A 27,048-nucleotide genomic window follows, 5' to 3' on the forward strand; every position below is an offset into this window, starting at 1 on the left:
CTTGATGACTATCTCCAAAGCACTGCAGAGATTTAACTGAAAACTGCTCGACCGACCGGGGGGTGGAGGGGGTGGGAAGACGGGAAAGGAAAGTCAGGTACCACCACAGGACTTGATCAGAGACAATGAGTTTGTTAATACGAATATCGATCACACTGAATCTCACTGAGCTGTCCTGTATCCCAAAGCTTGAAAGTGTTGTTGTACCATGACTTATGTTTGTAAAATAAATAAAGACAAATTTACAAAAAGAAAGACAGATCAGAAACGAAACTGATACTGATTTTTTTCTTTACCGAGGATTCCCAGCCTGATGACGGGGAATATTCATGAGCATGTGAATCCATGCCAGACCCCATGCTGGAGAACTGGTGGTTACACATAGGCGCAAGGAGGGTTGTTGTCCTCTTCAGACTCTTCTTGTTTCAGTGATCGACTGGGTTTCTGCTCCAGGACCCCAGAATTTATTCAGGTACACCGGCTGAGTCAGCCAGCCCCCCCATTCTGAAGTGGTCTCACCCAGGCCCACTGCAGGGCGAGAGGCGGAGGAATTTCGGTTGACCTCCCCCACTTCCTGTCCTGCCAGGTACTCAGGGAAACTTTGCAGGCTTTCTATGAGAATCCCGCTAAGGACAAAGGGACCTTCCCGCACACAGAATAGTATTAAGGAGAGACCAGAAAGAGCAAGCCATCTTGTTCAGGACTTAACGTAAGGCTACCATTTTTGGTATGGTGTGCCATATGTACCTACGAGAGCTGTGATAGAAGCCTCCGATAGAAAATACAAAATAAATTGTGTAGAAGGTACACTGCCACCGGCTTGAACAGATGGGAGTGTCACAGTAACACAATGTTACTGGAGTGGCGAGAAAAGGGGCACGCTGTATTCCCTGAGCACTTCACATAAGGTGAAATTGAATGAAATGATATTTTATTTATATCGTGCTCATACACAAGTGTTTCAGAGCGCGACCAGGCAAAGGGAGGCGAACAGGGGAGAACAGAAACAATAATCTTACTAGGCCCAGTGACATTAGGAGCGTGCATGGAATGGAAAAGGGGAGAAGGGGGAAGTGCATGGAAAGGGGGAGAAGTGGAAAGTGCGGAACAGAGCAGAGAACATAAATAATAAGTAAAATTAATAAAGGCGATAAACCACATTAGTGCAGCCAGTAAGTGGCAAAGTGCTAGGTTAGTCAGATAGGTTGTATCTGATAAGTGACAATACGGCCCCAGCCCCGCCCACTCCACTAACAACCCCCTGCCACACACGCACAGGGGGTGGGGGGAGCTCCTCCAGTACATTTTGTCCAAGCTTTTCTTTATGCCATCATGTTGGGGGTGGGAAAAATGTCACTCTTAGATGGATTGTTGGGGTAGGATATGTATCGCAATTAGATGGATTGTTGGGGTGGGAAATGTGTCACACTTCTTGCCTCTGATATCCTATGAGGGTAGGTAATGCCCTCCGCTGAAGAGGGTCAGAGACAGAGGTAGCTGCCCCGGGCCCAGGCATCAAAGGAGCACAACCATTGAAAGGGACTAGCCTCACAGCAGGGTGCTGCCTTTCTTAAGGCCTTTGATCCCAGTGAGAAGAGAAGGGGCAAAGTTAGAGCAGTCAGGAGAGCTCCGAGCCATGAAAGACTTCCACCATTTTGTTTCCGTTTGTCTCTCTCCTTCCTGTCCCCTCTACTTCCTCTAGAGCAAAGCACTTTGGGAGTGATGTCAGAAGGGCAAAGTCCACTTCTTTCAAGAACATGGATTAGCCCAATAATGCAGGCTAGCTTTAGTCCAATCACTTTTGCCTTTAAAAGAAGAGGTCTCCCACCACTTTGGAACAACACCCGAGAAGGACTCACTGGACCTCTTTGGGAGAATTGTACTTTCCAAAGCCCTCAACTGATGGGACAAAGGAGCAGTTCAAGGCAGAGGAGAGCTGTGTCCCTACCCACTCTCAGGGCACACTGGGGGGGGGGGGGGGAAGACACTTGCTGTGGACCAGGACCTGCCATTCCGCACTAGAATCTCCCAGGGATGGCAGAAGTAGACCTTGAAAGGACTCACCCTGTCCTTGTACCCCAGAATAGGGCCTCACAGTATCTGGAGGACCACATCTGTTAAGGCTCCCTGTTCTGTCACACCGAAACCAGTCAAACTGCGGTCAGAGCTGAATTCGACACCATTGAGGATTTAAATGCCATCAAAGCCAAGGTACCCTCCGGTGCCAACTCCTGGCACTCCTCTGAAACTTCTAACAATTGCTTGTACATTGAGCCACGCAACGCTGCTTCGTCTCCTCGCTGAGCCTGCCACCTGCTAGGCTCAAATCAACCGTTCAACGCTGTGACCTGACTTGAACTGCTGGAGAGTCACTTGCCGACTAATCAGGGGTTATATCACAACTTCACCCTTGAATCTGCTGCTTTGCTGAACCCCTGCGTGGAGCAAATGGATCACCATTTCGACCACCACGGCCAACCGGCCCAAACCGCTGGAGCATCACTCATTGATCCTTCCCGGTGGTTACAACCCGACTCGGCTGACCTCGAAGCAATCCTGGTGAACGCCCGACCTGAATCGATGAAAGCCGTCTTCGAGCCGCAAAGAGCTGCCACAATTGAACCTGCTCGACATCTGCTTGTTGCTTGGGCCCTCACGATCCACCGTAGCTGAACTAAGCTATACCGTTGAAACGCTTAAGAACCAAAACAAGGTACTATTGACCAATAACTGCCCCTTCCTTTGGTCCATTTGGGTGCTATAGACTGGTTAGTTCACATTTGCACCCTTCTTCATCCAAGAAACATAACATTTGTAAAATATTGTGGTTTTCACTTACCTTGCATCCCTGATTTGTTGCCCCGAGTGCTGCACTGTGCTATCTTTGCTCGATCTCTGCTCTTTCCTCAGGAGTGAGTTTTGGGTAGTGTTTTTCTATTAAATTACTTTGCATAAGGTGTGTTTTATCAAAGTAGACCATAGAATGTTGAATGGACATTCCCTTGATTTTGGACTGTTACATTTTGGGTTTTGGGTCGCTACTGAATCACATCCACACCCCTCTTAAGAGTATAGCCTTCCCTTGGCCCACGTTACCCAAAAAGGCGAAGGAGGTATATCTCTTAACTGGGCCAGTTTTACCTTTATGAGTGTGAGGACTCTTGCTTTGGAGCAATGTAAGTGGGCATGTTATCCCCTACTCCTCCTTGTACTTCTGCAGGGCAGAATCCAATTTGTCACACACATCCTGCTGACCATGCCGCCACTGGGTCTGATACATTATAGGCCTAGTAGCGCAATCCTGAAATAGTTAAGACAGGCATAGGGAGCACTAAAGTCCAGATATAGAAAGATTTACTAATTGCACTTGTAAATGTATTCTCTTTATTAGACCTCAAAAGATCAAGCATCTGTCAGACTCAGGATTTCACAGCGCACATCAGATCCATCACATCCAGTAAGAACATTAGGATGCCATGTTTCAGACTCTACAGAGGGCAGGACAGTGCCCAATGCCACCAATAAAATATGTGCACCTTTCTTCAACAGTCCCACGCCTTTCCATTCCATCAGGGCTCACAAGATCTCCACCAGGTCCAATAATACTGGTTGACGGTTCAGATGGGTCCCAAAAGAAAAGCAGTTCCCACCGCCGCCCAACACAAGCAGCGACTTTTCATCTGGAAGGAGGACACTGCTGTGATTGTGAAGCATCAGCGGCCACTCGAGCGACGTCTGTAAAAGAAGAATAGAGAATATTTTAACTGGTTCAACAATGTGCCCACCTACAGCAGTCCCCCAACATTGTGCTCACATAGGGCTGTCTACCAACAATGTGCCCACCTACAGAAGTCAGCCAACATTGTGCTCACACAGGGCCACCTACCAACAATGTGCCCACCTACAGCAGTCCCCCAACATTGTGCTCACATAGGGCTGTCTACCAACAATGTGCCCACCTACAGCAGTCCCCCAACATTGTGCTCACATAGGGCTGGCTACCAACAATGTGCCCACCTACAGCAGTCCCCCAACATTGTGCTCACATAGGGCTGTCTACCAACAATGTGCACACCTACAGCAGTCCCCCAACATTGTGCTCAAACAGGGCTGTCTACCAACAATGTGCCCACCTACAGCAGTCCCTCAACATTGTGCTCACATAGGGCCGTCTACCAACAATGTGCCCACGTACAGCAGTCCAACATTGTGCTCACATCGGTCTGTCTACCAACAATGTGCCCACCTACAGCAGTCCCAAAATATTGTGCTCATATAGGGCTGTCTACCAACAATGTGCCCACCTACAGCAGTCCCCCAACATTGTGCCCACCTACAGCAGTCCACCAACATTGTGCTCACACAGGGCTGTCTACCAACAATGTGCCCACCTACAGCAGTCCCCCAACATTGTGCCCACCTACAGCAGTCCCCCAACATTGTGCTCACATAGGGCTGTCTACCAACAATGTGCCCACCTACAGCAGTCCCCCAACATTGTGCCCACCTACAGCAGTCCCCCAACATTGTGCTCACATAGGGCTGGCTACCAACAATGTGCCCACCTACAGCAGTCAGCCAACATTGTGCTCGCATAGGGCTGTCGACCAACAATGTGCCCACCTACAGCAGTCCCCCAACATTGTGCTCGCATAGGGCTGTCGACCAACAATGTGCATACCTACAGCATTCTACCACTATCGTGCTCACATATAGCAAGAGAATATATTGTGAATTAACTCATACTCGCCCCCACACTCCTACGATTCAGAAAAGAAATCAAGACCCACCTCTTCAAGGAATCTCTCAGTCTCAATACCTAGGCCATGTAATGGCCCCCTGCGCCTCCTGACTTGCTAGACCCTGCCCCTCTTCTCCCCACCACCTTGTACAGCTGTACCCCTCCTCTGCATCCCACCTGCCTGTTGTATAGCTGTTCTGTTACTGCTGAAAAGCGCTCCATTATGGACCTGTACTTTTGTTTACGTCTGTAAAGTGCTCCGTTATGTATTCGTATTGTATACCTCTGTAAAGTGCTCCGTTGCTTCTCGAAGCTAGGTCTGTGCTCAATAAATACAATAATAATTTTATTATTATTAATAGGCAATCAACAATGTGCCCACATATAACAGAGCCACGCTTCAAGAAATCCCTTCTGGCTTGACTGCTTGCGGCCACACTTTCTTGGAAGCGGTCCAAAATGGGCTAAGGATTGCTCCATGCATTGGCCCAGGTCATTCGGGCAATACAAATATCCCTCGCTGGCAGGGCATATGAATACCCCTCGCTGGCCAGGCATAAGAATACCCCTCGCTGGCAGGGCATAAGAATATACCTCTAGCTGGCAGGGCATAAGAATATACCTCTAGCTGGCAGGGCATAAGAATATACCGCTAGCTGGCATGGCATAAGAATATACCTCTAGCTGGCATGGCATAAGAATATACCCCTAGCTGGCCGGGCATAAGAATACCCCTAGCTGGCCGGGCATAAGAATACCCCTCATTGGCAGGGCATAAGAATACCCCTCGATGGCCGGGCATAAGAATATCCCTCGATGGCCGGGCATAAGAATACCCTGTGCTGGCAGGGCATAAGAATACCTCGTGCTGGCAGGGCATAAGAATACCCCTAGCTGGCAGGGCATAAGAATACCCCTAGCTGGCAGGGCATAAGAATACCCCTAGCTGGCAGGGCATAAGAATATCCCTAGATGACCGGGCATGAGAATACCCCTAGCTGGCAGGGCATAAGAATACCCCTAGCTGGCAGGCCATAATACCCCTAACTGGCAGGGCATAGGAATATCCCTAGATGGCAGGGCATAAGAATACCCCTAGCTGGCAGGCCATAAGAATACCCCTAGTTGGCAGGCCATAAGAATACCCCTAGTTGGCAGGCCATAAGAATACCCCTAGTTGGCAGGCCATAAGAATACCCCTAGCTGGCAGGCCATAAGAATACCCCTAGCTGGCAGGCCATAAGAATACCCCTAACTGGCAGGCCATAATACCCCTAGCTGGCAGGGCATAAGAATACCCCTAGTTGACAGGGCATTAGAATACCTCTAGCTGGCCGGGCATAAGAATACTCCTAGTTGGCAGGCCATAAGAATACCCCTAGCTGGCAGGGCATAAGAATATCCCTAGATGACCGGGCATAAGAATGCCCCTAGCTGGCAGGGTATAAGAATACCCCTAGTTGGCAGGCCATAAGAATACCCCGAGTTGGCAGGCCATACGAATACCCCTAGCTGGCCGGGCATAAGAATATCCCTAGATGGCCGGGCATAAGAATATCCCTAGATGGCCGGGCATAAGAATACCCCTAGGTGACCGGGCATAGGAATACCCCTAGGTGACAGGGCATTAGAATACCCCTAGGTGACAGGGCATTAGAATACCCCTAGCTGGCCGGGCAAAAGAATACCCGTAGCTGGCAGGGAATAAGAATACCCCTAGCTGGCAGGGCATAAGAATACCCCTAGCTGGCAGGGCAAAAGAATACCAGTAGCTGGCAGGGCAAAAGAATACCCGTAGCTGGCAGGGCAAAAGAATACCCAAGGCTGGCCGGGCATAAGAATACCCAAGGCTGGCCGGGCATAAGAATACCCCAGGCTGGCCGGGCATAAGAATAACCCTAGCTGGTAGGACATAAGAATCCCTCGCTGACGGGACATAAGACTATCCATAGCTGGCAGGGCATAAGAATACCCCTAGCTGGCCGGGAATAAGAATACCCCTAGCTGGCCGGGAATAAGAATACCCCTAGCTGGCCGGGAATAAGAATACCCCTAGCTGGCCGGGCAGGGCATAAGAATATCCCTAGCTGGCCAGGCATAAGACTATCCATAGCTGGCAGGGCATCAGAATACCCCTAGCTGGCCGGACATCAGAATATCCCTAGCTAGCCAGGCATAAGAATAGCCATAGCTGGCCGGTCATAAAAATATCCCTATTTGGCAGGGCATAAAAATACCCCTAGCTGGCTGGGCATAAGAATATCCCAATTTGGCAGGGCATAAAAATACCCCTAGCTGGCTGGGCATAAGAATATCCCTAACTGGCATGGCATAAGAATATCCTTAGCTGGAAGAGCACTACTTTTGATTTACCACAACTGCCAGACTGATCTTTTTAAACCTAATAACACCTTAAAGGATAGTTCCGGGACTTTTTTTTTATTGTCCCTACGGGTCGGCCATGTGTTTGTAAGCATAAATCGGTAGATCGTAGGAAACTTTCCTATGGACCTTACCCGACTTTTCGCCCATTATCGCACTCGAAATCAGCCTCCATTTTGTGATAATCCTATCATTTCGCCCCATCGACCTGGCTCACCTGCCTTTGCGGCACTAAATCAAATCCCCCGCCCCTGAGCCTGACATCAGCAGACGCGTACTGCCCATTTCAAGCACGTCTCGTGTCAACAATCGCTGCGCCTCAGCTATTGACGTGTTGCCATGGAAATGGCAGGACGCCTCTTTCCCCAATAAGTATAAACAGACCGTTTCACAACATACAGCAGAAGATTTTCGATTCCATTCCTCTCTCTGTGTTACTTTGAGTATTCTGTGACTCGTTTCAGTGCTCTGGTCAGCTACCTTCGCCGCTTGTAGCCTGTGTGAACACCTGTACCATCTCTGTAAATTATTTTACTATCTTTACCGCACAATGGCCACAATAATGCCGTATATGTACGAGCCCGAGTACACCGAGGAGGAACTACTGGAAAGGCAAGCACGCGAAAACGATGGGGATTCGGACGGCAGTTGGGAGGACCAGTCAACGGATGAAGAGCCTGGACCATGTCGCATGGACGGCGTCTCCACCTGGTGCACGTGCAATCGGTGCGAGCTAATGCCAACTGAGGAGGAGAACTGCTGCTGCCGTGAAAATTCCGGGTGCTTGGCCTACATTTCGGAAAGCGAGCAAAGTCTGCAGGAAGGCGAGCAAAGTCCGCAATGCATCACCGAGCTGCCAGAGTTCAGGGAAGCCTGCCTCTCACGTACCGTGTTGAGGATGATGATGGTGCTTATGCACGAACTTCGTGGCACTGTTCGTCCGCGTAATCCGAGTAACGAGTAAGTATACTCTGTTTGTGATGTCAGTGATGCCACTACTATTTCATGGTCGTCTCCCACATATAAAATTACATTTACATATCATTCGAACGCATGTAAATTGGTTCCATATAGTGCATTTTCTAGATATAATTTTTTTCTAAGAAAAATGACATGCGTTACCTGAATCGACATTGATAAGAAAGTTTGGTCAGTTTAATACAGTTTGCATCTTTTTTTTTCACAGGTGGTACAGGCTGGTGGCCTATCGTTGCTTCACTTGGTGGCTTCACGGGAGGCTCGGACACCGCGTTCGGAGAGTAATACCTGCCTGTGCGGTACTTGCCATTAGACAACATTTCCCCAGTGACAGTGGACAATACCGCGGATTTTCCCTCGATGTGCTGCAACCTCAACTTTACAATGTGTAATGTTTATTATTTATGTTTAATTAAAATCTAAAATAAAGCCCAACATATATTTTAACAATGGTTGTTTTGATTTTTTAAATGAATCTAGTGTGTCTCCGTTGAATAGCCTTCCAGTGCCTTGTCTTGTCACACCACATGTCTCCGGCCAGCATCCTCCCTCACGCTGGCCGCACACCTTCAATCCACATAACCGTTGAACCCATATATGCAGCAGTCATACATATATTATTTTGTGGGTTGGCATCAAGCGTTGGCAATAAAAAGCTGTTGGATTTTATTGATACAAAACATGGTTATAGGTAAATAATAAATATGGTTGATCATAATAAATCCTCTTTTTGGGCACCGGGTACAGAGATGACCCCCATATATTCTCCTGGGAGGGTGAGGTATTTATAAACTCACCCCCCTGCCTTCCATGTAGTAGATCCTGCAGCCATCCTCTTACATTCAGTTAGATGGCCTCTCCTTGGTGAGGCCCTGCGGCAAACGGGTCTTGTCTGCACGACCACCGCCCCGATCCACCCCCCGCCCTATCAAAGGCAGTTCGCACCAGGGTACTTGCGCTGCTGGCAAGTGGAGCTGTCAGGGAGCGATAAAGGCCAAGAGGTGCCAAAGACCATGTACACTTCAAAGTGGTCTATAGAGCATGGGTTGTTGTTCCCATGTCTACCTCCAGACCCCGTGTCTCCTGCCAAGCATCCCCCCTCACGCTGGACGCCCCCCTGCAATCCACATAAGTGTGTCTCCATTCACGAGTCTTCCTGTGTCTTGTCTGCATGACCACCGCCCCGATCCACCCCCCGCCCTATCAAAGGCAGTTCGCACCAGGGTACTTGCGCTGCTGGCAAGTGGAGCTGTCAGGGAGCGATAAAGGCCAAGAGGTGCCAAAGACCATGTACACTTCAAAGTGGTCTATAGAGCATGGGTTGTTGTTCCCATGTCTACCTCCAGACCCCGTGTCTCCTGCCAAGCATCCCCCCTCACGCTGGACGCCCCCCTGCAATCCACATAAGTGTGTCTCCATTCACGAGTCTTCCTGTGTCTTGTCTGCACGACCACCGCCCCGATCCACCCCCCGCCCTATCAAAGGCAGTTCGCACCAGGGTACTTGCGCTGCTGGCAAGTGGAGCTGTCAGGGAGCGATAAAGGCCAAGAGGTGCCAAAGACCATGTACACTTCAAAGTGGTCTATAGAGCATGGGTTGTTGTTCCCATGTCTACCTCCAGACCCCGTGTCTCCTGCCAAGCATCCCCCCTCACGCTGGACGCCCCCCTGCAATCCACATAAGTGTGTCTCCATTCACGAGTCTTCCTGTGTCTTGTCTGCACGACCACCGCCCCGATCCACCCCCCGCCCTATCAAAGGCAGTTCGCACCAGGGTACTTGCGCTGCTGGCAAGTGGAGCCGTCAGGGAGCGATAAAGGCCAAGAGGTGCCAAAGACCATGTACACTTCAAAGGGGTCTATAGAGCATGGGTTGTTGTTCCCATGTCTACCTCCAGACCCCGTGTCTCCTGCCAAGCATCCCCCCTCACGCTGGACGCCCCCCTGCAATCCGCATAATGCCACGACATATACACGTCATTCATTCACAAACACACCCCTGTTTCGAATTCTTTATAACCCACTTCATATTTCTAATGAGAACTTCTTTGCGCTTTGCTAGTCAACCCGTGAAGGTGCTGGTTATCTGCTCTTCGTCTCTGTGAACTTCCGTGACCACTTTGAGCAAACTCGTCAGTTTGCAACCTGTGAACTGCTCCCTGTTCTACGACAAGAAACTACTCTGATCCCTGCATCTAACTGTTTGTTCGTCAAGGTAAGTCCATGTACCATAATCATTTTGCGTCCAATTTTTTAATTTATATCTATTTGCTAGTAGTCATCAAATTGCATCCATGTTTTCTTTTCGTTCACGACAGTACATGCAAGGAACTAGTCACATGTTCTGAGTTTAGTCAAATTACTTTTTCTATTTTTTGAAAGTTATTGAAATACTTATCCGCATGTGAATAACGTGTATAGTTCCAAGAACCAAAACGGACCTTGCATTGAACCTTTTATGTGTCATTTAATGTTTTAACACATTGGTATTCATAGAGAATTGTTGATCTTTACTTTTCAGAACTTTCCATAATGCCTGCCTGTTCCATTGGCGGTTGCCCTTCGAAGACCCATAACAAATCTGAAGGTACTATAATGCATGTTTTCCCTAAGACAATAGATCAGATAAGAGAATGGGTCCGATATTGCGGATATCCAGCCTCTGAGCTAGAAAGTAGAGTCCTAGAAGTCTTTGCGGACAAGAGGGGTGATCGATACCGCATCTACAGCAGGCACTTTAGCCCAGACATGTACTCCACATCATTGCTAATAAAGAAGAAAACACCGCGAGCGAGGCGAAAATTGCTCTCAACCGCTATTCCCACTCTATTCGTCCACATCCCTCCACTGGTGAGTCAAGTTTACGTATTTATCTCTCGGCATTGCGGTAGTGTGTAGCATTAGCTAACAATAATTTCCCCATTTATGTATCCACTCAATATGAAGGCGGAAGATTCTCCATCCGTGTCGTTATTGCAGTCATCAGCCACTTCAAGCGCCTATCGGGTAATCTTACTTAGCTATTCTGACACTGACTTGTTTTAGGCATGTAAATCAATAGTTTTAATTGATCGTGTAATTATTTTACCTAATGGTACACCACAGTACTCGTCCTCTAGTCTTTGTTTTCAGTTATAATTATTGTTATCCAAAATAATGCAAGTACTGTCTTTCAGGGAGATGCTGAGGAGTCCAACGCATTGACGACAACCGTAGATGTCACTCAGATGCTCGAGGTACGTTTCCGGACAGTTCCATCGATGGAGATCATCAGATCTTGCATTCTTGTAGCGTGATTGTTACACACAATGTTTCTTTCGTTTTTAGCCATTGGTATGTCCTTCTGTCGTCGCCCTCCTATGTGTCTTCTTTTTTCAATATTGTGTTCATTACTAATGAAAGTCCTATGTTTCAGGGAGTCGATGGAGCATTAGTCCAAGAAGAAGGGGGAGCATGCAGTTACGGGTCGGCGCAACAGCTTGCAGAAGTGTGCACCGCAGTTACATCGTCCCTTGATGTTCTTATGCATTTCGAGGTATGGATACTGACAGATCAATCATGCGAGATCAAATGACGTGATTACATCCGCTATACTTCCTTCTTTATTAACGCAAGTACTATGTTTCAGGGAGCTGACGGAGCTTCTTCAACAAGAACATCACCCCTAGTAGTTGATGCAGATCTCTGGGTGGTGACACTTCCAACGATGGAGCAAATCGAATAATATTTAGATATCCATTATTTATTTTAGACAACTGATCATTTGTGCAGGTCTATTTAGATGAGCCGTTGACGCCTGCAGAAAGTTTATGTTCTTTTAAACAAAATAGAAAACCATACTAATGCAATTACTGTGTTTCAGGGAGTTGCTGAAGCGTCATCTTCAATAATATCATCAATGGAAGTCTATGCGGAGCCCGAGGTATGGATCTTGACAGTTCAATCTAACTAGATCAACAATGCGTGAACTATTGTCGTTTGAATGTTCTACACAATGCGTTCATTCGTGTTTTGCTATTGAGATGTACGTATGGGTATTGGTCCCCAAGTACATTTTGTGTTTTCAATATTATTATACATACTAATGAAAGTTCTATGTTTCAGGGAGTCGATGGAGCCTCAGTGAGTGATGGATGTGCTTATCATGAAAATATAGTCGTTGCAGCGCGAGAGGAAGTGGAGACATGCACACACGAGTCGGAGCAACAGCGTCCAGATGTTGAAGTTCGAGGCAAGAAAGTTCCAAAGAAAAGAAAGCAAAAGAAGGTTAGTGTCCCGGTCACTATATTATGTTGTCTTTCACTGTCAATAGTTCAATACTGTAAGTTGTGTTTAAACTGAACATCCCTTTTCTAATCTGTCCTCTAGTTGCGAGTGGGTGTAAGAACTAGATCTACACAGACAGTGAAGCGAACGAGAGATGTTGCTTGTCAAACCTTTTGGCAGGGACTTGAGACTGGAGATGCATCGTGCCAATGGGAAGAATATGAAGTGATTGACAACGGAGCTATACCACCACCAGCCATTGATAGTGAATGTCCTCCTGGTAGTTTGGATGCAGTCGGAGATCAATTCACAGAATCCACACCCGCAAAAAATAAGAGCGCGCGAAAGTTGAAGACATTGTTTTTTTCTCCCATCTCCGGACAAGGAACAGTTGTTGCAGTGGAAGAGAATGACATGGACGACAATGAAACACCATCAATATCACTCAGCATAGCGGAAGACGATATCAGAGATTGTACCTTTCATGCGAGTGACATGTCCTCAACGTTACAGGCCGAACCAGCTGGGATGCAGAGTGACAGTATAAGGAAAGAGGCCAAATTCATTGTATTCGATAGCTGTTTGATGGATATTATGATGATGATGAAATGTGGGCATTGGGTTGGTGGGGAAGTATGTGGGGAGCCATTGATTAATGTGACTCGTGCAATTCGAGGCACTAACCTTAAAATACATGCCACCTGTACACAATATCATCCGTTCGCATGGTCTGCACAACCCATGCTGGGGCAACTGCCAGCAGGCAATCTACTTTGTGCAGCGGCCGCACTTTTTAGTGGTTCAAGTTTTAAAAAGTTACAGTATTTCTTTCAGTTTGTGGGAATCCATTTCATTGCGAAAACTCAGTTCTACAAATACCAAACCGATTATCTATTTCCAGCCATCAGCGAAGCTTGGAGAATGGAAAAAATGTCAATGGAAAGTACATTCGCGGGCAAACGCTTCAGGCTAGCCGGTGATGGACAGTGCGACAGCCCAGGATTTTCAGCCAAGTACTGCACCTACCACTTTCAGGACATGGAAAGTAAGAAAATTGTGAGTTCGGTGGTCGTGCAGGTGTCACAAAGTACATCCTCAGTGGCCATGGAGAAAGTTGGCTTTGTAGCATCATTGCAAGAACTACAATCGCGGGGAATGGTGATCGACCTGATAGCCACGGACAGACACGTTTCAATTGCCAAGACAATGAGAGAAGAGTACAAAAATATAAATCACCAATTTGACGTATGGCATCTTGCAAAAACAATCAATAAAAAATTGTCGGCTGCAGGAAAAAAAAAAGATATGCAAGGTATTTCACAGTGGTCCAAGTCAATCAGCAACCATCTTTGGTGGAGCTCAAAAACATGTGAAGGGTCGTTGGAAATTCTACTGGAAAAATGGCGGTCAGTAATGTTGCACTGTAGCAACGTACATCGATGGTCGACAAATGAACATTTCCACAAATGTGAACATGGCCATTTGTCCACAGAGGAGGCACGGAAGAAGAAGTGGTTGATTCCTTCATCACCCACTCACAAGGCCATTGAAAAGATTGTATTTGATAAAACTATAACAAGAGATTTGAGGGGACTCACGGAATTCTGCCACACAGGAGATTTGGAGGTGTTCCACAATATGTGCCTAAAGTACAGGCCCAAAAGATTGCATTTTGGCATGGAAGGCATGATAAATCGGACTCTTCTAGCGGTCTTGGCACATAACCATAATGTTGGCCGTCAACAAAGTAGGACGACCGGAACTTTAGGGACGCTTCGCTACAATAAGGCCTTCACTAAAAGAAGTAAACAATGGGTGATCAAACCAGTGTTTGAGGATATGCAATATGAGTTTATTGAGAGACTTATCGTAGATGTCCTCGATAGGCACATACATGGAGTGGTGAACGAACCTATGCAGGGGACAACTGCATTGCCACCCAACATTGCCTCTGTTCCATGTCCACCTAAAGCAGAGCTCATTGAGAAATACACATCACGGTTTAAATGATTGTAATTTGATTGTCTGTTCTCTCGAGTCTCCTCATGTTGCAGGCCCAAACTAGAAATGTGTGCTCGCTCAAAGTGAAGGTCAGCTGCTTTGATGTTTTGCTCGGGTGGCGGAACGGCCCACGACCCAGTATAAGGTTCTATTGTGATTTGACCTTGACAGGCCGGGACCATCCCGAAAGACTAAGAAAAGATAATGAATAAAATTTCAGAAACTAAACGATGAGCCACGTTCATTAGAAGAAGTAACGTCGGCAAAGAAGGAGTGGTGTTTCGGGTCTGCCCTACACAGAGACACAATGGAAAATGCAAATATAATGTAAGTAACTTTTGATGAGTTTATACCGCAATTTCATTACTATACAGTGGCTTTAAAGACGGGTTCAGTTGTACTTGTTCGTTCTATGTGGCATATTGTTTTCTACCGCGCACTATCTTGAGGAGAAACATCTGCTTTTACTGAAGTACCTCAAAACCTTCCTCTTTGCTTCTGCTTTCTCTCTCCCTCTCCCCTGCTACAACTGGTCCACTGTCTGCGACCTCGGTCCTGGGCCCTTCCACTCTCCACCTGCACTGCCTCCCTGTCAACCCCTGCACTGGGGGACTGTCTCAGTATCCTACAGCCCCCCCCTTCCCAGCACTTGTTCTGCACTTACCTTGCACTTGCCACCAGCTGGCCCTATTTATTTATTATTTTATGCTACTTACCTTGTACTCCACTCCCCCCCCCTCCATGCCTCGCCACGCCTTTAAACACTTGTGTACACCCAGTAGCGCTGTCCTCGCTATGAAATGAATAATTTTAATAAGGATCTGATGGTGAGACTAATTTCATTTTTTATGTTTTTAGGTACATCATTCACTACTGTCTGTGCCACGAGTACCAGACACCGGCGGACGGCTTCTACAGCCGCCAGTTGCTTCTCCGCGTGAACAACGTTACCACCCTGACCATTTTATGGGACGATCGCCAAGTACAAGTATGCCCTTACGCGGTACTAACGGTTAGATGCAACATACCTACCGTTGTGGTGGCCTAGTGCCTCGTTGTTGGAACAGCCATGCGATTATCAGTGCGACCGAAGAGCTTATTTTTATCGTAAACCAACACCCTGTGTACTGCACACGAACATCGCTTCCCTCAATACGAACTTTTTGGAACATGAGCAAATAAAAATGCAAATCGCTGAATATTCTCTAAACATTTGATGTCAAATAAATGTACTTTACCACATTTACAATCTTGCGGTTTGATTTCAAAGTACAGTTTCATATTCCGAATTGTGGTGCGCTGTATTGTGAGCTGATCTGTGTTGATTTCCGGGGTCTGTGTGGAGTCGCGTAGAAGACGCCTGGGCGCGTTTGCCTACGCAGCTCAGTCACGTCACGGATAGAGGCGGGGAATATGAATGTTTTGATAAAGTCTGTTTCAGGGGCGGGGGATTTGATTTAGTGCCGCAAAGGCAGGTGAGCCAGGTCGATGGGGCGAAATGATAGGATTATCACAAAATGGAGGCTGATTTCGAGTGCGATAATGGGCGAAAAGTCGGGTAAGGTCCATAGGAAAGTTTCCTACGATCTACCGATTTATGCTTACAAACACATGGCCGACCCGTAGGGACAATAAAAAAAAAGTCCCGGAACTATCCTTTAAGTCACTGATCGTTTACTGTCTGGTACCTGGACCTACCCAAATAACACTAGACCAGTCATCATTTCTGAGTAAAACTCACTAATGAAAACGCTCTGTCTGCTTTGGTCCTCACACTGTTCACGAGGACTGGAGGTACGTATCAAGAGTAGTTTGCATGTGGGCCACAACAACTTGACCCAGGGACAGCTCTGCTACCAAACAAGAGCAACCACAAAAGGAGCACCATCTTTACACATTAACAGCAAATGCATAACATGTTAATACTTCAAGAAACATCAGCTCCCTTTCATTTAATCAACATTCAAGTAGAGAAACCTTGGGCCTCATTCCGGGTTTGGAGCCAACCATGGAGTAATTAGCTCCATGGTTGCCTCCAAAACCGTCCCAAATCCGGCATGGTGAATGGAGTAATTACCGGTCCATTCCAGGGTTGGAGGGACCGGTAATTCCCCATTCACCTTTTGCCCTTCCCCATTCCCATTTCTGCCCCATAGGGCTCAATGGGAATGGGGAAGGAGGTAATTACGGCACCGTAAATTACGGTACCGTAATTACCTCCGAAGTACCTTTGCGGGTCCCGTACTTTACTCCTGCTAAAAGCAGGAGGTAAGGAGGGACCCGCAAAGGGACCTCTGAATACGGAGGTAAGGGATTACCGGTATCGGCACCCTTACCGGTGCCGGTAATTCCTTACCTCCAACCTCAGAATGACCCCCCCATATCCTTTCAAATAATCTACTCTATGAAGCGCACAGTCCACTGCCTTTTTCCCACTAATTTCCTCCCACTATCCTTCATTTCGCCCTTCTCCTCCACAGTGCAGCCACCCATAATCATGTAAGATTTCTGGACATTTGAAGCCATGGAAACAAAGTAAAAACATACAATACTTATGTTATAAGATCCCCTAATGGGTGCACGTACATATTGCTACTTTAAGAACATAACACGGATTACGCATAACTTGGTTTGCTCATAAAAGTACAATGGTTAGCATTTTTATTAAAATGTAGAAGCAACTTTGCAATTTAGTGGCTTAAACCTGTACACTAAAACATTTCTGGGGCAATTTCTCAGCAAACTAGAGAAAACTCGAGTGCCTCTTATTTTGCTAGTTCAACAATTTACAAATTAAACTCATTCAACCTTTCTTACATGTAAGAGTTCACAATAGAGTAAAGAATCTGTCAAGTAAAACAGAAGCTCCTGCCTTCATCCTTCTCTTGAGAAAAACAAAAGCGCCTCCTGGAGGCAGAAATCATGCACTACTTGCTTTTGGAGCACAGGCATATTTATTATCTGATGCCAGCACTAGCAGTAAAAAAGATTGCGCAAGTGCAGGGGAGGTGGAAGGGGAAAAGTGCGGGGGGAACGAGAGGTGGCAGTGCAGTATATAGGATAAAAGAAAAATAATAATAAAGTGCGGCCAGCTGGTGGAAAGTGCAACGTTAAGTGCAGACATCAGGTGTCAAGTGCTGGTAGTGGCTGTAGGGATACAGAAACAGTCCCCAAGTGCAAAGGTTGCCAGGGGGGCAGTGCAGGTGTGCAACTGGTGGGGAGGGGACCTGGGCCTGAGAGCAGAGGGTAGCCTGGTGACCAGTGCAGTTTAAGTCAGGAGTTCAGCAGGGAAGAGGGGAGCGGAGGAGAGAAGGCAGAAGCAAAGAGGAAGGTCTTGAGATACTTCCGGAACTAGAGATGGTTCTCCTCAAGTTTCAGAGAGGCAGGGAGGCTGTTCCAGAGGGAGGCCCCAGCAGAAAAAAAAGAGATCTACCACCAACTCGTTGCTTGGAGAAGCGACTAACCCTGAGGGAGTTGGAGGCGGATGAGCGAAGAGCTCGAGAAGGAAGATATTTAGGAAGAGAGAGTTGAAGGTATTGAGACCCCAGGGCCCAGAAAGCCTTGTGGACAATGCAGAGGGTTTTTAACTTAATCCTTGCAGCCACTGGGAGCCAGTGGAGAGATTTCAGTCCTAGAGAAATACGATCCCTGAGCTTGAGGCCAAGGACAAGTCTTGCAGTCCTGTTTTGGATGAGTTGCAGAGATTAGAGGCAGGCAGATTTAGAAAGAGGCTGTTGCTGTAGTCCAGCCTAGAGAGAACCAGAGCTCTGGATACAGTAAGCTTCTGGGGGAAAGAGAGGAAAGGAAGAATACCTCTGAGGAGGTGTAGCTGGTAGTGTGACTTCTTAGAGACGTCAGAGATGTGAGGAGAGAAGGAAAGTGTGGAGTCGAAGATGACCCCAAGGTTTTTAGCCTCACAGGGGGGAGCAGGTAGTAGAGGTCCAGGAGAGGCCGGCCAGAGAGCTGCATGGAAGGAGGGAGCAGATGTGCCGATGAGGAGAATCACAGTCTTACTGGCATTAAGGCAAAGATCATTGGCGGCACACCACTCCTGGATGGCGGATGAGGAGAAGAGGTGGCAGAAGGAAGCCTGAAAATGTGTTGAGTCATCCGCATAGCACGGAAAGTTGGGGCAGAGAGGCGCAATGCGGTGGGCAAGAAGTGCCAGGTATTGGTTGAAAAGCCAGGGAGAGAGGTTAGACCCCTGGGGAACACCACAGGTAGAGATGGAGATAGAGAAGAGGAAAGACCCAAGTTGGACCTTGGAGGGTCGATTGGAGAGGAAGGAGGTGAGCCAAGCCAGGGCCTGATCAGTGATACCCAAGTTATCAAAGAGACGGTTGAGCAGGATGCCATGCTTGCCCGTGTCAAAGGCAGAAGAGAGATCAAGTAAGATGAGGACACAGGGGGTGTTGGAATCAAGGTTGGAGACAAGGTCTTCATGGATGTTCAGGAGAGCAGTTTCCGTGCTTCTGGCAGCTCTGAAGCCAGACTGGTGGTCATGGAGACAACCAACAGATTCGGTGTGAAGATTAAGCTGAGAGATGACCAGCTTTTCCAGGAGTTTGTCCAGGAAAGGAGTGATGGAGATTGGACGATAGGTAGCCAGGCAGGCAGGGTCGGCAGAGGTTTTCTTTAGAAGAGGGAGCACAAGGGAGTGCTTCAGGGGGCAGGGGAAAGACTCCAGTGGCGACGGAGTGGTTGCAGAAATCAGCCAGAGCAGGAGCCAGGGTGTCAATGTGGTCCTTGATGGTTTTGGAGGAACAGGGGTGAACCTGTTGTGATGAGGCTTTCATAGATCAGACTAGTCTAGAAGCATTGTCTGAGGAGAAAAGGGGAAAGGCAGAGAAGGAGGGAGGAGAGGTAACCGCAGAAGGGCCCGAGGAAGAACAGGGAGTGGAGGGAGGAGGGGGAGAGGAAGAGAGAGAAGACAGGATATCCTGAGTTTTAGAGATGAAATGAGAAGCCAGGGCCATGCAGAGGGCCTGGGAGAGGTAGAGACTGCAGCAGGATTGGCCAGCTCCTTGCAGATTTTAAAGAGTTCAGCGAAGTTGTTAGATGTTGTGGAGACGCAGGTTTGGATGTGGGCTCTCTTCTTGGTGCAGATAGAGAGCCGGTATTGCCTATGGAGCAGGCGGCAGGCCAGTTTGTCAGAGGATATACCGAATCATGCCATTTCCTCTTAGCCACCCTGCACTTGCATTTAAGGGTGGCAAGGTCAGACTCTTATCAAGAGTTGCACTTGGCTTTGGGCTTCAAGAGGATCCTCATGACCGGGGCAAGAACATTGAGAGTATAAGATATAGCAGAGTGTAGCATGGAAAGGGCTGTGTCAGGGTGTGAGTAAGCCAAGGGGTGGAGGTGAGAAAGTGGCGGTGAAAGCCTCATCTGCCACACACTTCATGGATCAGATAACTGAGAAGGTAGGTTGCAGTGCTTGAGTTGGCTTGGCCTGAAGGGTAGAGATGGTTAGATGGGAGGAAAGGTTAAAAGGGATCACTCCAGGAGAGAGGAGTGGTGTGAGGGATCGAAATGGGAAGGTCTGAAGAGAGCAGAACATCCAGAGTGTGCCCTGCAGAGTGAGTCGGGCCACAGGGGAGAATAGAGAGTGAGAGAGAGTCACAGAGGCCACGAAAGAATCCAGTGGAAGGACAGGCAGCATCCAGGTGGATGTTAAAGTCTCCAAGAAAGAGGTGTTGAGTGGTCGAGGCTAGGAGGGAGGAGGAGAGGTCTGCCCACACAGATAGGAGGGAGATCATCTGACCAGGTAGCCGATAGATGGTAGCCACAGCAAGGGAGAGGCCAGGAGAGAGAGCCTGCAGACGAGACATTTGAAAGAGGAGTAGGCCTGCGTAGGAATGACAGAGGAAGGAATCCACTCTGGGAATATCAGGGCTACACTCCCCCCAGAACGGTTGGATCTGGGCATGGAGAGGATCTTGTAGCAATCAGGGAGGAGAGTGTCAAAGCCTGTTACAGAGCTGACCGTGAACCATGTCTCAGTGAGACCGAGAACATCATTCTTCCAGGTGGCGGTAGATGTCAGAGGAGTGTTTGACAGCAGAGCGAGAGTTGAGAGTGGCAATATGGAGAAGGTTGCCGTCCTTGAAAGACTTCTGGGGAGGGGTACAAGTCAGAGGTATGCCCTGTGGAGGTGGAGAAGCAGCCCTAGGGGGGCAGAAGAGGGCAAGGTAGCCAAGGAGGAGACAGCAGGGGTAGGCAAGGAAGCCGTAGAGGGGAGATAGGGGACATCAGAAGAAAGGAAATTGATGAGGCGTGGGAAGCATCTATGAAAGAGGAGAAGGTTGGCTTGAGGGCCTTGGACCAAGACGGTACCATTCAAGTAAACATTAATGATGACCTTAGAGGAGTGGAAGGAGGCCAAGAGGGCCTCCCACCGGATGCCACCATTGACGGGAGAGGAAGAGAAGGGAGAGAGCACAGAGACCATGTGTAGAGTCTATACTTCTGGCGAGGCAACGACAAAGAGGATGTCGGTGAAAGTTTGCCTAGAGGCAGCCCTGGTATAGGCGTCAGCGATAGCGAGGCCTGGGGTGGAGACCAGGATGTCCTTTTTAAACTTCTTCCTACAAGATTTAGTGAGGAGAGCAGGATAGTCGATAGAGAAGCACTTAGAAAAGATAGGAAGAGACAGAGCACCATAGAGAAAGTAGGGTGAGGAGAGAGGAGGAAGAGGGTGGGGAGAAACACAAGGGGAGGACACAGCAGGAAGCAAGCAGATGAGACCAAGATGAGACATGGTCTTGGGCAAGACAACAGGCGCTTAGAAAATGGTAGAAAGGTTCGCTAGATGAGTGCTTTGCTAGTGGGCAAGCCACAGCATGGCACTACTTTCACAATGCACCTTTGAAAGCAAAAGAAAAGCACACCTAACTTTGAGGGTCCAAAAAGAGGGGGAAAAAGGCCTAATGTAATTTTAGATTCTTTCACGAAGCAATGTTGCTACATGTGAGCTCCCAAGACATCCGATACAGGAAATGCAACTCCCAGGGAAGTTACAAGGAAGTTACAGTGCTTCTACCTACTTATGTGGGTATTACTATGCAATCCATTATTTTCTTGCAGGGTTCAAACTTGAAGGGAACTGGGGAGCCTAGAAGAGCCACGTGTGAAGTGTATATAACACGTGAAAGAAGAACAAGTTACTTACCCTATCTGGTAATGTTCTTTCAATGGGATGTTCCTCCGACGTATTCCACATCTATGACAGGTAATGACCACAACTTTCCTGCTTTGGAAAATTCTTTGGCGTAGGCGTCCTGCGTCGATGACGTCGATACGTTGTACCTCGAGAGCCTGCGTCGAGGGTCGACGTCACCAGATGTTATATATAGGACACGGCGCCCATAGCCTCAGTTGTACTTCTTTCCCAGAACGTGTGGCACCAATCTCCTGCTAGTATGACTGCAGAAAGCCTTGCGGAAACGTAAGCTGCAATCTTATAAGAAATTCTGTACAGGGGCAGGCTGGGAGTGTTCGAGGTGGAATACGTCGGAGGAACATCCCATCGAAAGAACGTTACCAGTTAGGGTAGGTACCTTGTTCTTCGAGGGGATTGTGTCCTCCGACGTATTCCACATCTATGACAGACTCCCAAAGCAGTACCAACGGATGGAGGTGGGAAAAGAATTTACAATTTTATAATTTTAGAATGCCCAATCGAATTGCTGAATAGAGGACTGCCTTACCAGAGGCTGAATCCTGCCCATGGATAGACTCCAGGGAATAGTGTCTCACAAACGTATGGACAGAGGCCTATGTGGCTGCTTCGCAAATATTGCAAATCGGAACGCCCCTCTGTAGAGCCGTGGAGGCAGCCACACCCCTAGTGGAGTGAGCCCGCAAGTCTACTGGAGGGTCCTTTCCCGCCAAACGGTAACACTCTGAGATCGTCAAAATGATCCATCTGGACAAGGTCTGCTTGGAAACAGCCTGACCTAAACGCCTTCCAGCATAACCAACAAAGAGCTGATCGTCCACTCTGACCCAGGACATCCGTGAGAGATAGAAACTCAAAGCTCTCCTAGGATCCAACCTATGGAGCGCCTCTTGTCTTCCTTACCAGGATGTGGAGGAGGATAAAACGCTGGAAGAATCACCTTCTGGCTCAAATGGAATTCCGGGTGTAGCTATTGAGCTAGGGGGACCACTTTTTTGATAGGGGCTTGTGGGATGTGGTCAGGACATCATAGACAGAAAAAATTTCCCAAAGACAAGCTACCTGTTGGTGTCACACTCTTGGACTCAAGGTCTAGATAAAGATGAGGCCCATGCAAAAACACAGTCTTGTTGCAGAACCAATATCACAAGATGTGCACAAAAGCTAGTATTTTTACTGAAAAAACATATATATGATTTTATTTAACTACATAAAAGATTGAAAACGTGAAACACAGTTCCACTATAAGGTATTACAAAAAACAATATCGCTTTGCATAAATAATATGAGTAATACGTTCCAAATAATGCACAAATAATAAAACACCCACCCATAATCAATTAGTGCGTGTATATAGATGCCCTCCTTTTGATTTACTCCAGCTACGATAAACATCTTGTTGCCGTAGTTCTGCTCATATCCCTTTGTAAAGAAGGTCTTGTGTTTTGAGATCCATACTGATTCCCCCTTTTTAAGGCGTCTTTTTTTTTAAAAAAAAACATTTTTTTATGTATTTCGCCATACAGTTTTTTTCCAGAACTCCAGGGAATTCTACGGCGTTACACCAGCAGGGGTGGTTTCGATAGATCCATGATGCGCGTTATACACATTTATAAATGCGGGTAACACCTCCACATACTACGGGTGATTTTAGCCGTGAAAAATCGCTAGAGCCGTGTTTTAAAAGTTCATATAAAACTTTCTAGAATAGAGGCTTTAACTTCAGAGTGTTATGAAGTGATGCACCCCGTGTTGCTTTAGAAGTGTAAGAAATTAATGGTGGCAACAGTAAAGACAGACACACATGATCACAGTTCAAGGACGTTTATTAAACTGTATAAATGGGTGAGAAAACGCCCAATCTAAATCTAAATCTAAAATGGGAGCAAGCTACGACCATCAAATAATAATAAGGCAGTGCTAGTGGTGTCTTGTCAAATAAAAAAGGGCCTATACTAAAAAAAAAACACTATTGCTAATCCTTACTGCTAAGTTACAAAATAGTGTGGGATAAGGTTCACCAGAAGGGAAAGAAGTGTTCACCAAATGATAAGTCCGGATGGTATGGCTGGCGTCTCCCTTCTAATGCAGGTCTCAGTTGAAAAGGGCAAGTGCAATTCCCTCCTCCTCGTCCCTCCGGGTCCCAATGCCTTTCTCCTCCGTTTGAACTGCAGGTCTGGAATAGCTGTTTTCTTGTGCGTTTGGCCTTGCTCAAAGTGTGCTCTCGTGCTCCATCTTTTATCCTTCTGGGGGAAGGGAAAGGGCCATCAGGTGTGCATATAGTTATGGTCAATTGCCCGATTATCCCTGACCCTTGTGTTGGGACACGTCAGGTAAATGGCACGGCGTTAGTCCGTTGTCTTTCACGGTGTAAAAGTGCTTGTGTTGGAAAGGGGGGTAGAGCTTCTAAATATCCTATGGGGTAGGGTGGGGAAAAGGTATTGCAAGGAAGGGCGTTCCACGCCTCGCCCGTCGGTGTCTCACTTCCACAAGACGCCCCATCCAGGGTATCCTCCCTCACTGGTCTAACTCTAGGAACTGTATCCAATAGCGATTGCTGGGTCATGGCCACCTGGATGGCAGATCTCTGGGGACTAGCGGGTGAGACACCCACAGGTTTCTCACAGAAGACTCTGTAGCGGCCTATTTAAAAACTCCTTGCCGGCATCCATCTGTAGTTGAGCGGGGACTCAGCCTTTGTTAAATATGCACTTAAAGGCCATTGTCACGCTGTGACCCGTCTTGTTCATTAAAGCCTCAACACAGGCGTATTTTGATAGAACGATGACCGTTAGAATATAGCAGAAACCACGGTTGTCTTTGTGAAACTGGCTCAAATCCATAATATCTGCCTTCCATTGTTGATCAATTTCAGATACCACGGTCATTCGCTGTTTACTTTTGTTTCGTGCCGGCTTGTGTAGCGTGTAGGCCTCCTCCCCTGAAAGCCACATCTTGACCGCTCCCTGCGACACCTTCACACTATTGGTTCACAGTTTACAGCAAAGGCGGACAACCTCTCCATAACTACGAACACCTCCTACATCATAATATATTTCTGGCAGCTTCAGGCCAGACATGTTGACCCCATACCACTCAACATACAGACGCAACCACGTTTTATAAACACATTTTTATCAACATTTAAAACATGTATTTTTATTCAAAATCTATTCTCAGGAGGCAGGGGTGCCCTTTATCCCCCCGCATATATGCACTAGTGATGGAACCCTGGGCCATACGATTAGGGGGAACAAAAAACTTAAAGGTATTAAGATAGGGGAAACTAACTGTAAGATGAGCTTATTTGCGGATGATGTGTTGCTATATCTCACCAACCCATCCCAATCTGTCCCCGAGGTACTGAACAGCCTGGAACGATAGGGGGCCCTCGCGGACTATAATGTAAACCTAGAGAAGTCTGTTGCATTCATGGCGGGACAGCTCGATGAGAGAGAGGCAATACATTGAGGACCTCCTGTTCTGTAAACAAGCTGAGGGATTCTGTCACCTGGGGATCCAGATACCGCCAAACCTAGCCGATCTTTTCAACGCCAACTACCCACACTTGTGGTCGGGAATTAACCAAGACTTGGAACGATGGGCAAAATCTGGCCTCTCATGGATGGCACGCCTCAATTCAATTAAACTGATGATCCTCCCTAAATTCTTGTACCTATTTCAAATGCTGCCAACCCAGATACCGAAGCCGTTCCTTATTGAGGTTAGGCGGGCCCTCCTGCACTACCTCTGGGCGGGAAGGTCCCATAGAATCGCCTACGATACATTGACAAGGCCCAAAGATGAGGGTGGAGTGAACTTCCCAGACCTAGACACATATTATAAGGCGTCGTAGCGGCGAATTCTGGTGGATCACTTTGTGATGGGCCCAAAGAAACAGTGGGTAGCATTGGACAACGTGCTTTTCTCCCCGGTTACATTGGACGAATGGTTGTCGGTCCCCAAGGCACGCATCCCGAGGAGAATTTTGAATCACTCAGTCACGGGGGTACAGTGGTCCATATGGAAAGAGGGGGGTTGCCTTAGATGGCTCACGTTGTGACCCTCGCCCCCAAGCTGTATTCGAGCCCCCCACTCTGGGATGGAATTGATGAACTATTAGCCTTCCAACATTGGTATGAAGCAGGCCTGAGCAGGGCAGCTTTGGGTAGACAGAATATTTATATCCCTGGGAGACCTGAAGGAGGTGCTGGGTCTACCTCTCCCTTTTCCGATATCTACAACTTAAGGGGGCCCTTACAGAAAACAAATGGGGGAGTACACTCTTAGGAGGGACCTAATAAACTGAGAAATTTCGAATTACATATAAGGGGACCAAAGGTGTTGTATCGAGACTCTATAGCCTTTTGTTTCTCTCCACCCCACGGGATCCCCCGTCCGCCAAGGTTCACTGGGAAAAAGATCTAGACACCCCCCATCACTGACAGGAGATAGACCAAGATCTGCAGACAAGCCTATCGCTCTACAGCTGCGCCCCAATATCGACACCAGGCCTTGAAATTGACCACAGATGGCACTACCCCCCACAGAGGATAGCCAGGATGAGGAAGGGCTATGATCCACACTGCTGGAAATGTCACACTGAAAGGGGGGACTATGTGCATATGTGGTGGAAATGTCACGTGGTGCAAACCTATTGGAGCGAGGTCCTGTCATGGATAAAAGAGGTGGGTGGAATTGCAAGAACCCCATCCCCGTAGTTAATGTTGTTTGGCATCGAAGTAGAGGGAGGCCAGAAAGTAACTCATGACCACATGTTATAGGTCATGTTAGTCGCTGCCAGATGTTGTTGGACCCAAAAATGGGGGGCAGCCCGACCTCCGGGGGAAAGGGAGTGGGTTACTAAACTACGCGCCATATATGACATGGAATTCCTGACCCATTTGATTGATGAATTTAAGACTAACATTGAGGGCCTATGGCTCCCCTTCTTTGACAAATACGGGAGAGCAGTTTGAGGGATATCAAACACTTTAGATAGACCGCTGGACTTGAACGCCCGCCTCGGGGCACCCTACCCTAAGCACTGGGGGGGCCGACGGGGCAGACGACTCAACTTCGGAATGCTGGGCCCTTCGTTCTGAGTGCCTGCATGTGGACTACCCTTCGTTTGCAATGTGTTATAACAACTGTGTTGGACCCCTGCTGTAATTGTTATCCCAGGATCCATGGCGGGGAAGAGGGAGGGGAAATGAGGGGGGAGACGAGGGGGGAAAGGTTGTGATGGAATTTGTGTCTATATTTTCAGGGTTATATTGTTTCATTAATGTCACAACCCAAAAACATCAATAAAACTGAATTTTTTCCAAAAACATCTATTCTCATTGAAATACTAGAATAATCGGTCCTACTACAGGCTCCATGATTACTACACAGATACACTGTAGGCCACCAGCTCAATAAGCAAACATGTCGACATTCCATTTGTTGTTCAATTAGATATGCTTTATCCCCGCCCTCTTGGGAACGGTTTTCTCAATT

General features: G+C 47.6%; 1 protein-coding gene across 4 annotated transcripts in view; it reads right to left on the minus strand.

The window, feature by feature from the left end:
• Positions 1-3,361: 3,361 nt before the first annotated feature.
• Positions 3,362-27,048, minus strand: part of LCMT2 (leucine carboxyl methyltransferase 2) — a 164,290-nt gene continuing 140,603 nt past the window's right edge. For 3 of the 4 annotated variants that reach the window (XM_069640559.1, XM_069640562.1, XM_069640560.1), the window contains one exon: positions 3,362-3,735. In XM_069640559.1, coding sequence (XP_069496660.1) covers positions 3,577-3,735 — 159 coding nt within the window. In that variant the 3' untranslated portion in view covers positions 3,362-3,576. The remainder of the gene's footprint in view (positions 3,736-27,048) is intronic. The other variant, XM_069640561.1, reaches the window with a different exon arrangement.

Source organism: Ambystoma mexicanum, chromosome 7q (assembly GCF_040938575.1).
Source record: "Ambystoma mexicanum isolate Mex_15411 chromosome 7q, UKY_AmexF1_1, whole genome shotgun sequence".
NCBI classification, from domain to species: Eukaryota; Metazoa; Chordata; class Amphibia; order Caudata; family Ambystomatidae; genus Ambystoma; species Ambystoma mexicanum.